Here is a 16,077-nt window from a genome sequence, read left to right on the forward strand (position 1 = left end):
GGCAACAAAATTACCATAATTAGGGCCATTACCATTAGCCTGAACACCTGTTCCCTCATTAACACGTGGGGTCTGCTGTCCATTGTTTAGGACATTATCTCTTATGTTTGGATTACCCCCCAAGTTAGGCGTACTATTATCATTGTTCTGATTTGGCATTGTAGTACCTCCTTGGCTTGAAGTAGAGGGACCAGAAAGCGGTTCTACCCCTTGACTCGAATTTAGGACCGAGGGACTATGTCCCACAATTGTCCTAGTTTGAAAGTGGTTTGTAAGAGGTATAGCCGGTTAACATATTTGGCCTACTAACTTATTCATTGTCTCGTTCAATGTCTTTAGTAGTTTGGCCATGTTGTCATAGTGCATATTTCCATTTTGAGTAAATCTTTCCATAGTATGAATACTTCGAAGATTTACCTGTTCAACGACGTCTTGCGTGAGTTCTCCAAGTAATACTCGCATGGTTCGAGGACTCAACTCCGTCATTGGTTCGTAACGACTGTTACTGCTCTGATTTTGTCCATCTGTTCGTGGAGAGGCATGCTGCTCCTCATATCGCTCGATTACAGACTGAATTCCTCCCTGACTTGCTGCTTCCTTATCGGATCTCTGAGGCATATTGTTTCCCCTTTTGTACTTTCAACACCTAACACCACTGTCCCACCGGGCGTGCTAAATTGTTTCGCGCGGGTTAGTCGCTAACAATTAAAAGGGATCAGACGATTGTGTAAGGGACAAACCTCTTGAGACAAAGTCCCAAAAAGGGGTGTTCTTTTATTGGCGATGACTTTACAATTGGAAATGAAAAACAACGTGCCTCCAAGAGGCGCAAGCACACGAGTTACTGAAAGAAAAGTGTTTAAATCTAAAAACTAAATAAATGAAAATTACATATTCTCTGTTCGAGAGTTTTGGATTCGGTCTAAAAACTAAGGAAATGAAAATTACATATTCTCTGTTCGAGAGTTTTGGATTCGGTCCTTTGCTTCTATGTCCTTTCTCCCTTTTATACTTTATAGACGATCTCTTTGTGATTAACTACTCTAAAAACTGTTTGATCGTCCTATAACTACCCACTTTCTTCGTAGTGGCCATTTTGTCATGAAAACTGCCTTTTAACTGCTGCCATTACCTTTGATCGTTCAATCGCTTTCAATTGAATTCCTTAAGTCGTGGAACGTGATAGGGCTGATTTAACAACTGCCTTGATAACTGCATTTCTTGATAACCACGACGCATTATGTCTGTTAATACCTTGGGCGACTTGAAGGTTTGGGCGAGAATAGAATAACAGCTCTGGGTAACCGTATGACACTCTATTTGTTCAGATTCTGGGCGACTTGCAAACTTGGGCGATGGCGTTACCACATTCTTGGGCCCTCTTATTTGGGCCCTTACCTTGATTCGTTCGATTGGACTTCGTTCTTTGGGCTATCTGATTTGGGGATCCTCCAATTGGGCTTTACTCCTTGGGCTGAATTTTTATGTGTCAACACAACCAATGCATATGGAATTAAAGATAAGTAGCAAACTAAGTAGTACATGAAGGTTCAGTCACCTTAAATCTATCATAATGCCGTGTCAAATTAGTGTACTTTGGAAAAGAAAATAGTGTGCCCTCTTATTAGAAATGAGATAGGAAAAGCAAACGTAGTAATGTTTCTATATTAACTCAAAGAAGACAAACATTGGTAGCCATGTGATTTTTTCTTAAGAGAAGGAAAAAAATAAACATTGAGTAGATGAGTAATTAGACCAACAATCTTGGTTCATTTACCTAAATTACCAGACAACAGAACCATATAAAATAAAATGTCAACGACTCAACACAAATTAGTTTAGATGAGATAGATGGCATACATTACTCATGAACCTCAAGTTGCTCGTGAATGATTATAGTTCATTGAGCCAGTCCGCAAATATATCAATTTTACTAAAGAATTTTCCCAACAACCATGCTGCATTCAATCTTTTTATGGAATTATGCATCAATTTAGTTTTATATTTATTCTTTACATATACAACACATGTATATATCGTAGGTGCATAAGTTTAGAATTTTTCTTATTTTGATAGGATTGTTTCCTTATGAGAAACATCCACTCTATGTATATATATGTAACACATGTTTATGAATTGATGTATGGAATAAGTTATTTCTCCAAAATCAACATGGTATCGAGCAAGGTTCTCAAAATTAGGGTTTGTGAGTTTTTTCGATAATTTAGGTAGCTGTTCTCGGTGGTAGTAACGAAGGTCGTGCATGAGAGACCTTCTAGCTTCATCATCTTCTCCTCCGTCGTCATTTGCCCTCTCCTTCCGATGGTTGAGTCGAAAGCAGTCGACTAATTTTTGGGCTGGAGACTGGAATAGCTGATATTGGTTGAATTGATTGGGCTTTGGCGGGTCAGCATTAGTGGGTCAGTTTTATCTTGGCTTTAATTGATCTATTTTGATTGGGCTGCCATTTATCTGACCTACAATATTATATTATTATTATTATTAAGTTGCTTTGGAATTTTTCTTTTGAGCTACTTTCTGTTGTGTACCCTTTGGTCATCTGTTAATCATGGTTGAACGTGATATGAAAATGGTGAATGAAATCATAGTAAACCCATCCTCAAAAATCACGGAAAGAAAGTTAATAGGCAGTAGAAATTATGCTCAATGGAGGAGAATTGTTCGTAGGTATGTGTCAAGTTTAGATTTGGGTGATCACATGACTGATAATCCAACTCCAAATTGTGATACTAATCCTGTGATTTGAAGAAAATGGTTAATAGAGGATGATAAACTCTTTAAACAGATTCAAAATACTCTTAACCTGACAGTGGATGACGTTATTAATTATTACTGTGAAAGAACTGTGGGACTATCTAGAGCTTATGTATGCTAGTAAACATTATGTATCGCATGTTCATGAACTGATGCTGAAATTTTATCGGGCTGAGCAAAAGGGGCGAAATCTGTTTTAATATTATATTGAAGTAAAACAAGCATTTGAAGAAAAGCGAGCCATGTTTCCTATTACTAGTGATGTGAAGAAGATGCAAGAAAAAAAGAGCAGATTGTGGTCCAGTGTTTTCTTACAGGATTGGATCCTAAATATGAGGTGGCTCGTACTCAATTACTTACCATGAGACATTATCTTTGTTGAGTGATATATATGCTCGTCTCTTTCAGGTATGTAAGGACAATGACAAGGAGCAAGGTATAGTACCAAATGAGACGGTAGCTCTAGTTGGAACAAATTCAAAATTAAATAAAAATTATAATAATAAAGGAGGAGGAGGAGGTAGTCGAGATAAAATTTCTAGCTGTAGTTCTCGTGGTTGTTATTAATGTGGAGAGCAAGGACATATTAGAAGGAATTGATGGAAATTGAATAGTAAACTAGCAAAGAACACAAGTCAGACTCCCACGAAAAAGTTGGCAAATGTTGCCGCTCAGGATGGTCTTTTACCTACACCTTCTACTCAGCCTCAAATTACAATTTCAGCAGATCAATATGCCCTCCTTACACAATTTCACGCTTCTCAACTGCCTCTTACAACTTCCACTTCCACTTTAGCCAACACAGGTTAATCTATAGCATGTCTCTCTACCGCATCCTATAATTGGGTCATTGATTCCGTTGCCATAGATCATATGACTGGGAATACAGGTATACTTTCATCACTTCAATACTCTTTCAATTTACCATGCGTCACTTTAGCTAATGGGTCTACAACTCCTGTTATTGAATGTGGGACTAACATCCAACAAGCTCCCTTCCAATGTCATCCGTTTTATGTTTACCTAAGTTTCATTTTAATCTTTTATCTGTGAGTCAAATTACTAAATCCCTTAATTGTAGTGTTCTTTTCTTTCCTAACCATTGCGTTTTCCAGGATCTTAGGACGAAGCAGATTATTGGTAGAGGGCGTGAGCTCAATGGCTTAAATGTGCTAGATTCTTTCCCTACATAGGTGCCAAGATCAACTGCATGCACTAGTGCTTCTTCTCTTCTGCAACTCCATTGTCGCTTCGGTCATCCTTTCTCCCTGTTTTGAAGCAATTATGTCCTAGTCTTAGTCAAGTGTCCCAATTAAATTGTGAGTCGTGTCAATTGGCAAAACACCATAGAGTAGCATATTCTCCTAGAATGAATAAATGGGTTGGGTCCCATTTTGATTTAATACATTCAGACATTTGGGGTCCTTGTCATATTTTATCTAAGTTTGGTTTTCGCTATTTTGTTACTTTCGTGGATGATCATTCTCGTGTTACTTGGTTATATCTTATCAATCGTTCTGAACTATTATCAAATTTTTGTGCATTTTATGCTGAGATTAAAACTTAATTTGACAAATCTATAAGTATCTTAAGGAGTGATAATGCTAAAGAGTATTTCTCATTGACATTTACTTCATTTTTTTCACAAAATGACATTATTCATCAATCTTCATGTATTGTTACTCCACAACAAAATGGAGTGGAAGAAAGAAAGAATCGTCATTTATTGGAAGTCGCATGAGCTCTCTTTTTTCATATGAAAGTTTCAAACAAATTTTGGGCAAATGCAGTCTCTACTGCATGTTACTTAATCAATTGTCTGCCTTCATCGATCTTAGATGGTAAAATCTCTCATTCCATTCTATTTCCCTCTCAGACTCTCTTCTCTCTTGTTCCTACCATATTTAGGTGCACTTGCTTTGTTTAAGATATGAGATCTCAAGTTTCCAAACTTGATCCTAGATCCCTTAAGTGTATATTTTTGAGTTACTCTCGACATAAAAAAGGTTATCGATGCTTTTCTCCCTCATTAGGACGATACTTAGTATATGCTGATATCACTTTTTTCGAGTCCACACCTTTTTCTAGTACTACAATGTCCTCTAATCCATCTTCTATTGAGTCTGGGGATGACTTCCTTATTTACACTGTAACTACACATGTGTTACCAGTATCCTCTCGTCCTCCTATTTGAAGTGTTTACACTCGTCGTGTGCAGCAATCTTCGGTAGCACCTAATATTGGCTATGACTTGCCTCCTCTACCTGCTACTTCGCCTTAGGAATCGCCACCCCCTCCTGATCTTACTCTTGATCTTCCCATTGCTTTTTGAAAAGGTAAACGATCATGTACTTATCCTATCTCTTCTTTTGTTTCTTACCATGCATTGTCACGATCTTCCAAGTCTTTCATTGCTTCTTTAGAGCATGTGTCCGAACCAAAATCTATCTCTGAGGCTTTATCCCATAGTGGCTGGCGAGCAGCCATGCAAAACAAAATGTTGGCATTGGAACATAGTCACACATGAGAATTGGTTCCTTTACCCCTTAATAAAAAGGCAATTGGTTGCAAATGGGCGTTTACTGTTAAGATGAATCCTGATGGATCTGTTGCTCAATTGAAGGATCGTTTGGTTGCTAAGGAGTATGCTCAAATTTATGGTGTGGATTATTCTGAGACTTTCTCTCATGTTGCTGAGCTAGCTTCTGTTCTGTTGTTCATTTCTCTAACTACTACCTATCGTTGACCGCTTCACTAGTTAGATGTTAAAATTGCATTTCTCCATGGAGATTTGTACGAAGAAGTTTACATGGTGCAACCACTAGGGTTTGTTGCTATTGGGAGTCAGGGAAGGCATGCAAACTACAAAAGTCATTATATGGTCTGAAACAATCACCCTGTGCCTGGTTTAGGAAATTTAGTGAGGTTGTGATTGAATATGGCTTGAAAAGAAGTGCATATGATCACTCAGTATTCTTTAAACAGTTTACAATTGGGTGTATTTTGTTAGTTGTATATGTTAATGATATTGTGATTACTGGTAGTGATAGCAGTGGCATAAGGATGCCAAAGGCTTTCCTAGGCATAAGATTTCAAACAAAGGAGCTAGGTCCTTTAAAATATTTCTTAGGGATAGAGATATCTCGAAGTGATAAAGAAATTTTTATATCTCAAAGGAAATACATTCTGGATCTCCTAGATGAGACAGATTTAGCTGAAGCAAAAACTGGTGATGCTCCTATGATACCAAATGTGAAACTCGGAGCAGAAGATGGAAATGTGTTTGTCGATGCAGACAAGTACAGTAAGGTAGTGGGAAAGTTGAACTATCTTACAATTACTCGGCCAGATATTGCGTTTCCCATAAGTGTTGTTAGTCAGTTTATGTCATCTCCTAGAACTTCACATTGGGATGTTGTAACTTATATATTAAAGTATCTTAAAGGAGCTCCAGGACATGGAATTCTTATAGAGACTGTAACGCCCCAGATTTTATTGACTTAAATTTGAGTAGTTACCGATATCATTCCATAATCATACATCAAGCGGAAATAAAATTTAAAACTTAAAACCTTAATTTATTGAAACTCAAACACTGAATCAAATAAACATAGTGTCATAAATGGAATTAAAGAGAAACATAAAATGTCTTAACAAATTTATTATGGATTCCTAAAAAAAATTCTTTTACTTGACAACCTGCGCACACCTCAGCCACCATCCACGTCGACCAATCTTACCTGAAATGTTAAAACTAAAGGAATGAGTAATTTATACTTAGTAGGATACGTGCGTCCAAATAATATAATAACTTTTAAAACATGAATTTACAACATTTCATACCATCATTTCATCAAGAGCAGTCGGTGATCAATCGAATACTCTAACATATTTGAGAAGACTCGAAGGAGATCTCACATTTCATTTCATTTTATAGCGATCCGCAGGTCAATTAGCATTTCATGAAATAAATCACGTCAAAAATTATAGTATTGAAAGGACGGAACAACTTGCATATAGTATCCTACCTCGTTAGATTGAAGAATTTTTGAAAGAATAATCCAAGAGAATATTCCAATTTCCAAAGATCCTCAACTGCCTCAAACATATTTATTGATGGAGAATTGTTTTTTGCTTTGAAAAATATGTGAGAAAATTTGACTTATACATGATATTTATACTTTAAACAAAAGAGTCCTGGTGCATTGGAAATTGAGAGGCAGTGAACTACTAGTCAAATTTGGATAAATCTAGGTTTAAATATTTGGATAGTACTTTCATATTAACTCATAATAATCTTAATGACACGTGGGGTTGAATTTGAAGACTAGTTTAGATTCGTAGCAGTGAAGTCAAAACCTTATAGGATTTTGACTTTTAATTTTTACCAAGAATATAGGATAACTATTAACCATCAACTGCTAATTGTTATCAAAGTAAAAACTATAGGATAACTATTAACATTTTTTTTCCTACACATGAAACATGGTTCAAGGTGGGAATTATATATATAAATTTGGATATAATTCAATCTATATCAGATTAACGATAAACGTGATCATATATTATAATCTTTTGCTAATTAAATTGATCAAAAAAATTGGTGATAAGCCTAAATATAATGAAACTGGGTTTGGCCACGTATAATAACATTAAGAATTTAAACAATAGAGTTTAGATTAAGTATAATTAAGATTAAAATCCTTCCTTATCTCAATTGTCGTCACCTGTTTAACCAAAGAGAATAATGCGTTTAAAATATTTCATTTAATCATAACTTTCTTTCATTGGCCATTACTTGATTCGTTTTTTTTTTTAATCTAAATTTATTTTTTATCAAGCCTAATATACATAATTAAATATTAGCTACCCAAAGAGCCCAATGTTGATATACTTATCATCTTATCAAATTCCAAATATTTGACCCAAAATATATATCATCTTAATCCCTCAACTTTCCACATTATAGATAATCATGATTATATAGATGCAAACAAACAATTTAAATAATTAAATAATCAAACTCGTATTTAATTTCCAGAAAGCTAGTATTTATTCTCTATCAATCGAGAGCAAAAAAAGGTGGACAGCTTACAGTAGGAAATCACATAAATTCTCGTTTTAATTGTGGTTGACTCCAAATCCTAATTTAACTAACTAATAAGGGAAATCATGTTGGAGTTTTAATTAAATATCAATTAGCTTTTTAATCCTAATCAAAAGCAAGGAAGTTACACGTGGCTACATATTATTTAAAATACTATTACTTACCAACTCAATTAATAACAAAGCTTACGTCTTTAAAACTATAATATCTTGGCCCTAACTTATCCAAATTAACTTTTTCTCGAGCATAAAATGCATAATTAATTATATGCTATCCAACGAGTACAATATTGATATACTTACACTCACTCTACCAAAATTCAATTATTTGACCCGAAATAAAATATGAATTCAAAAACCTATTTCATCTTGGTCCTTATTATTATTATTATTATTATTATTATTATTATTATTATTATTATTATTATTATTATTATTTATAACAATATAACGAATAATATAATTAAGTTTTATTCTAAAATTTTCAGGATGTTATAGAGATCGTGGTCATTGTGGGGTTGAGGGTTTCTCGGATGCTGACTGGGCAGGTTTTCCCGTAGATAGGCACTCTACTACACGGTATTGTGTTTTCGATGGAGGTAATCTAGTCTCTTGGAAAAGTAAGAAACAAAGTGTTATAGCTCGATCAAGTGCAGAATCTGAATATTGGGCTATGCCACGGTGACTTGTGAACTTATGTGGCTACTTCACTTACTTGAAGAAATTGGCATTGATACGTCTCACTCTATGAACTTGTGGTGTGATAATCAAGCAGCTATTCACATTACCACTAATCCAGAATTTTATGAGAGGACAAAGCATATATAGGCAGACTGTCATTTTGTTTGTGAAAAGCTACAACAATGATTGATTTCGACCAAACATGTCAAGACAGGAAATCAATTAACTGATGTGTTCACAAAGGCCTTAGTCGAAACTCGAGTAAACTATATTTGTAACAAGCTTGACATGATTGATATCTATGCTCCAGAGGGGGAGTGTTATGAAATTATGCATCACTTTAAATTTATATTTATTCTTTACATATACAGTACATGTATATACCGTAGGTGCATAAGTTTAGAATTTTTCTTATTTTGATAGGATTGTTTCCTTACGAGAAACATCAACTCTATATATATATATATGTAACACACGTTTATGAATTGATATATGGAATAAGTTATTTCTCCAAAATCAACAAATCTTAAACAAAAAGGGTACCTTGGAATCAATGGATGCGACGAGATCATCAGGCCTAGTTGGCAAAGGGGTTGCAGCTGATACCGAAGCATAAATTCTACCACTGCTCCCGACAGTCTTGAAAGACCACAGGCGATGAAGTGGAAATTTTCTGCGTGTACAAGTGGACTAACACAAGGGCAGTGGAAGCAGAAGTAGCATTTGGTTCCTGGCTTTAACGTAACTTCTAAACCAACAAAAATATTGTATTTGACAAAAGTTTTCCAATATCACTACTGATTTTGCTTAGAAAAAGTTAGCGAGAATTTTTATTTTATTTTTTTTTTCGAAAAATTACATTTAGAATTTTTTTTTTTTTTTTTTTTGTCGAAAAATTACATTTTTACATTTGAAGAAGACTATTATTATACTTTTTTTTTAATATAAAAGTTGATAAATGTGGAATTAATCCCATAAGACGTATTGTTAAAATTAAAATTAAATCAATTGTAAAATCCGCCAAAATTTAGCAATCTATCGTGTTTGAAAACAAACTTAAATTATCGGATCGAGGCCTGGCGATGGCAAAAAAACTCATCCTGCCCCCCGAAAGGGTTGGCAGGGTGGGGCGGGGTGGGGTGGAGCCAGGATGCCGCACCTTGTGAGGGAAAAAAAAGAAGATTAAAAATAATTTTATTTCTAAACAATTCACCCGTTAAAAACTCATTTTGAATTTATATTTTATTATCTAATAATAACATAACTCGAAATTTTGAAAATGTAAAAAAAAATAAAAATTAAACAAGACAACAAATGAGACAAAAAGTCACCCCGCCCCACGCCTCATCTAAAGCGGGGCGGGGCAAGGCGAGGTATGAAAACCCACCCTGTTGTCATCCCTAGATTGAGCTTTAAAGTATGCTGCATCTTAGGTTTTTCTAGCAAAACCCTTTTTATTCTGCATTATTTTGAATACTTTCATATACTTCGCTGTGTGTACAAAATTCTTGTACATAACATGATAGAATGTCACATGACATTGCCAACAATGCATTTGACACTTTTAACAAAATTGTATTTCTATAGAGTTTTTCATCCATTTTGCACCACATCGTAAAAATAAAGTCAACCACATACAGTGTTATTCGACTTGGTCACATGCAGTCGAGCTAAAAGTGTAGTGATCAAATGACATCTAGTAAGTAAGCTCGAGTTGATCAAGTGTAAGATCGATTTGAGTACAAGTTAATAGCTCAATGTACCTACGCCAATAACCCAAGTAGAAAGAGCCCCTAGCTCGGCAAGAATACATATGTTGGAGAGTCACAACCATAGAAGATAACGATCAAATTACTTGACAGTAATCTCGAAGTACAAAAGATGGAACATAAGCATAAACTCTCATTTTCTGAAGCCATATTTTGACAAAGTCTAGTCGTTGTACAGCTAGTAGCATTTGCAAATGCAAGAACTTCCAAGAAAATCCAAGATAAAGTCCAGAAGGCACAATTTGTCAACCATCAGATTAGGTTTCAACCATTGGTTCAGGACCAGATGACTCTTCCCGAGATCTATTGGACTGACGAACTGTGTTGAAAAGTATATCCTTTATAACCTAAAAGAGTAGGATAAACCGGCATCGGTTAACCCAAAATCCTGTAACTATAATCTATCAGTGTGTAAGCAGTGTAATGATGTAAACAAGGCTGTTTACCTGTGACATCAAACCATGAACCTGCTCAACAGTTATCTTTGCACTATCACGAGTAATCTTGGCGAGTTGAGATTCTTCCTGAAACAGCGAAAATTATCGGTCAAGGGCAATATCAAAGAAAGCAGAAGGGTTGGACAGATTATTGCGCTACGAATATATGCATACATATACTTATAAATGGTCATTCCTGATGGGCTGATAAAAGATGAGGCAATGAACAGTTACATTTTTAAAGCAAGACGTTGCAAAAATAGGACAACCCAGACTCTAAAGTTCGATCTCCATGTCCAGAATAATTTTAGATTGGCAAACAAAAACAGTGGCCATAATTGCATTGTGAATTAACTGTATTCATCTCCTTGACCAGCAAAAAAATCACCCAACAAGCCTCTTTGAGCAATTTCAGATCCTTAAGTCCACTAGGATTGGGAAATGTCATTTAATGGTTAATAAGTACGTCACCACTTAAAAAGAGTTGTTTGGCAGCTTAAATGAAGGCATACGGTTCCTGCTAGCAGTCAACCTATACTGCTAAGTGTTAACAGTAACATGCATACAAGCAAGAGTTTCAAGATCTATGGAGTTTTAAGGGTAACTACAGAATTAGGAATATATCAAATATGTTCACTCGCGAATTTAGCAAGAGCAATAATAAATATAGGGCCAAAAGATCAAAGTTGTTTCGAATTTTGCGAGGCTGAATATCCGGTAATATAGTCCATACTCTCATATAAAAGAACTGCCAGTATTATAAAATTTACATATTGCATGTGCAATTTATCTTGTAACATGAGGATGGCTACATATTGTACAACACAATATATTTTCTTATTCTTAAATAGTAAATTTTGCACATGCAACTTCTCTTGTAACATCAAGGACAGAAACATGTTGCAAATCACTATTTTTTCATTTTGATTCTAAAATAGCTTGAATTACATGACAACAACTAGCTCAACAAAATAGATAATAACTGTTATGTGGGAACTGAGGTAGCATGTTTTACTAACTGGTAGAAGTTACTATCCGCAAGACCCCAAAACATAATGATCAAAGCACTTTACAACGCCAATTCAAACCTCTGTTAATCCTTCAATAGAATTCTGTCTGAAGACTGATTAATTGTAAAGAACCTCAGAAAGAGACAAGCACATCCTTTTCGAGCTGAAGACTGATTAATGGCAGAGAACCTCAGAAAGAAACAAGCACATCCTTGTCAAGACAACTAATACTCTAATCATGTAACATATGACAGTAACTTTCTTTAATATTTCCAGGAAAAAAAATATCTTAGATTCTCCAGTACATAAAATTATCCCAATCTTGCATGGTAGAAGTTTAAAAAGCATGGAGAAAATTCTTGTTCAGCATTAACAACATTCACTATCAATAGACTCAAAAACAATTTCGTCCATGAAGATAATTGTGAACTACAAAAGACAAACAGAAAAGAGCTTAACATATAAAAGAATATTTAATACAAAAAACCAGGCAACGATGTCTACCTGACAGTCAAATAGTCTATGTGATAAAGGAAGCAAAAGTTATAGTTTTTCTGACCTCTTTCTTCTTTTGAGCAGGAGCTATCAAGGGTCCAAAGCGCGAATGAGACAATTGATTTTCAGCATGCTCCAGTTTTTCAGCTGCATGACATCAGATGCATTAATTACATAAATGGAATTTACACGACAACCGACATACCTATAGCAATTTTTGAAGATCAAATGATGGTGGAAAGAAATAAAGGACTCGAAATATTAGAAAGAAAATTACCTAAATCTGAGATTTGACCAGCAACATAGTCTCCATTACCAAGCAAAGGAGAAGAAGAAAGGGTGTTCACCCAATATTTATTCCACAGAAGATCCAGGAGTTCACAATCAAGAGATGACTTGAAATATGTAATATCCAATGCATAATACTGCAAGACATAACAAGATTAGACTAAGAAAATTATGCAAAAGAGTTTGAGAGCCATACATTTTTAACAAGTCATCACCTGCTTACAATGCACACCAAAGTCCTCAATTTTGTTCAAGGGAATTGTCTGATACTCAGAGACAGGCTCATCTGGAGGTTTGTATCCATCTGGGTATGTCCTGAAAGCACCAATCTCAACTTTGCCAGCTGAAACAGTCCTTGTTGGATCAATAACAACTGCTAGGAAGGGCTCCTGATATTGCTGGTTAAGCATTTGTGTGGAAACATCAATGCCAGAAAGCCAACATCCATAACCAGGATGGGAATGGTACCACCCGACAACATTCTCAAGTCGACCCGCCTTCATCCACAAAATTAAATGTGAGACAATTAAAAAAAAGGATACTTAGAGAAATAACATAACACTAAGGAGAACAAAATCTAGATAGCGATTTATAAAATTTTAGACATAAGAAAATTCAATTGGTAATAAGTGTAATGCAGAAAAATGATTTGATGTAGACTTTCAGAGGAGGAAAAAATGTAAAAAGAAAAATCAATGACTTGATGTCGCGCTACTAAATTGCACTGCCAGATAGCTCATCACCAGAAAAAAAATGAGGAGAGAGGGCCACTAAGAGATTATTAGAAAAAGGCCCAAAAATTAGAGTAAATAAAGTGATAATTAATGACAGATGACCTCATCATCTGGTAAAACCATCGAGCAAATAAAGAACTCTGCGATGTTGAATTATGTATTCAACTTTCCCAGGTAATCTCCCTTCTAAATTGTACTCCAGAATAAAGTTTGTTGCCTAACTGTACTCGTTTTTCTTTAAGAAAATATTGTTGTCAAAGTAAACAAGAAAAGGATCCTATGGACTATCTAACTGATATTAATCCCAATCTTAGAAGAAAAGACTAAATCATTTTTATAAACAAGGGAAATATCAATATTTTTCTTCAAACAAATTTAAGCTAATTTTCAGTACCAATAGACTAGTTACAAGCCAGTAGTAACTTATCCTTTAAAAACATTGAAAATAAATCATACAAGACTTAAGAGATGTTTACCATGAAGTGCTTAAATTTTTTAACTCTTAAGCTAATTTACTAATTTCTAAATGCATATGGAACATATGAACAGACTTCAAATAAATTATATATGCATACAAATTTCCCCTGTAAAGGAATTTTAAAACACTAATTAAGTACTGGACAATTCAATATTTTAAAATCTCGTCATAAGAAAGTAGTAATTTATCGAACATTGACTTTGAAAGCAATGCCGATAAAGAAATTCTAAACCATTAAGACTAGATCCATTATTAAATTTCAGGCTTGCCTTCAAAAGTATATGGATTCAGATGCTAAACAAATAAAAACCTCTGCGTTCAGTAAATTACCAGTTTAAACTTAAAAAGCTTAACGGAATCCTCAAATCCTTTTAATTCTGGAGCTCAAAGATCTCCAAGGATTGAGATCCAGGTACTCTTTGCTTTAAATGTAGTATCTTGTTTTAAATTTCCTTTAGAACCTGAAACCATCTAATCACAAGGTATATCTTCTACTTCTATTAAGTACTTCACATTTCCAAAATTATACTCATTAACAAATTTCCTCCAGGACTAGCAAAAAACAACCGAGAGAAGTTCTGGGAATGGGCTGTCTCTTCGGGATCAGTGTTAAATAATTAAACACAAACATCCATATGATCGCACCACATTACTTATGGGAAGTGTAGGATTTCATTACCGTGCTTCCTCATCGAAAGGCATACATAATTTTGTCACACACTCAACAGACAAAATTTCCCCAAACTATCGTAGTCTAACTCCTAATATCCACAGATTACCCCAACCTATCATTGCAAACATACTTAAATATCCACAGATTATTTTAAGTCAATATTGAAAAGCAAATATTTTTTTTCCGAACGCCAAAGATTTCCCCTATATCATCACTGACCACTTGACACAAAAAACTACTATAATTGCTCCGAAATAAGTACAGCAGGTATGTAACTTTTCCAACATAAATAGCCACCCAAAAAAAAAAAATGTACAAAAACAACTTTAATAGAGCATTAGCAGCCAGAATTCTAGTAGTCACAACACATTGGAATGATAATAATTATAATAACATCAAATGCCTTAATATTTTACCGCACAATTTCATTTAACGCATGAATTCAAAAACCCACCCACCTGTCTGTTAGTCTGGGAATAATCGACCATGTACTCATAGGCATCAGCTTGGGCATTTACCCTAGTTTCAGTTCCCTCAACGGGGAGGGCAAAAGCGTCCATAACAATTATAGTATCACCATCGGTCTTTCCTTGCATGAGTCCCATGACCTCAATGTTGCCGCCGGAGCGGGCATGGACAACCATCTTGAGGAGGGCGAGTGCAGAGACTTTAACGCGTTTGAAATAGTGTGGATCGTTGGCCCACGGCTTTTCTTGCTGGAAAGCATCCTGCGCCGCCCCGTCGTAGTAGAATATTGCGTCCGACGCGGCGGAGTTGTCGTTGGCGGCAGTGGTGGTGACTATATTGTTTTCCAGTTCCCAAGTTTGACGGGCAATCGCCGCCGAGGAGAAGGGATCCATTGTTAATGGGTTCTTTTGCGCAAATTCGCAGTTACGGTTGTGTTTATTTTGATTTTTGAGGAAAAAGGAAGAAAAAATGAGTTGGGATGGCCACTTATCAAAGTCGGGTATTTGGCACATGAGCCTAATTTAACAATATATTTGGTTAAATGACTTTGATCAATAATAAAAATAAATAAAAAAATATAAAATATTTTAGTTGGCAAAATAAGAAAATTTTCCTTTAGTTTTTCTCATTTTATCCTGTCATTTCTCCTCCAAATTTACCTTAAAACCCTAATTTTTTTTAAATAACGTCTTCTTCTTCCTATTTTCATCTTCTTCAATTTTTTTTATCTTCAAAATTACAATAACTTATTTTCTTCTCTTCAAAATTATATTCTTTGTTATATTTCTTCACTTATTTGGGGTATCTTTTAAGCGGAAAAATATATTCTTAGAAATCGCATCTATATTGTATTTTTATTATTAAACAATATTTAGTTGGTATTGTTTTGGTAATTAGTGTGTTTTTTATATTATATGCAACCATTGAATGTACGAAATACAGAACACCACTTCAGTCGTTATCTGTAAAGTAAAACGACACTACAATCGTTATCTGCTGTAGTTTGATTTTTTCAATAAAATGACATCTAATAATGGATTTGCTAACGTATATAATATAAAAAGATTGACTAGTCAAAAAGAACGATGGAAATGACATATTTTATATTATTGAAATGGTAAAAGCAAAAATCATAACACTCATATGTGTCGATTAAATTAATG

The 16,077-nt window shown here is 34.8% G+C and overlaps 1 protein-coding gene across 1 annotated transcript; it reads right to left on the reverse strand.

Moving 5' to 3' along the window:
- Nucleotides 1-10,204: 10,204 nt before the first annotated feature.
- Nucleotides 10,205-15,423, reverse strand: LOC111378483 (COP9 signalosome complex subunit 5a-like). Its single transcript, XM_023001690.1, has 6 exons — nucleotides 14,905-15,423; nucleotides 12,777-13,058; nucleotides 12,551-12,698; nucleotides 12,338-12,420; nucleotides 10,778-10,855; nucleotides 10,205-10,678 (listed from the first exon to the last, which is right to left on the reverse strand). Exons 1-6 carry the CDS (start codon nucleotides 15,304-15,306, stop codon nucleotides 10,589-10,591), a joined length of 1,083 nt encoding a protein of 360 aa, XP_022857458.1. The 5' UTR covers nucleotides 15,307-15,423; the 3' UTR covers nucleotides 10,205-10,588.
- Between the last annotated feature and the right edge of the window lie 654 nt (nucleotides 15,424-16,077).

Source organism: Olea europaea, unplaced genomic scaffold (assembly GCF_002742605.1).
Source record: "Olea europaea var. sylvestris unplaced genomic scaffold, O_europaea_v1 scaffold1819, whole genome shotgun sequence".
Classification (NCBI taxonomy): domain Eukaryota; kingdom Viridiplantae; phylum Streptophyta; class Magnoliopsida; order Lamiales; family Oleaceae; genus Olea; species Olea europaea.

Coding starts and splice junctions, on each gene's coding strand:
- LOC111378483 (XM_023001690.1), bottom strand. CDS start 15,306: ATGGATCCCTTCTCCTCGGCGGCGATTGCCCGTCAAACTTGGGAACTG. Junction 12,421..12,550: donor TGGTCAAATCTCAGATTTAG/GTAATTTTCTTT, acceptor GATGTCATGCAG/CTGAAAAACTGGAGCATGCT. Junction 10,856..12,337: donor CTGCTCAAAAGAAGAAAGAG/GTCAGAAAAACT, acceptor TCGCTGTTTCAG/GAAGAATCTCAACTCGCCAA.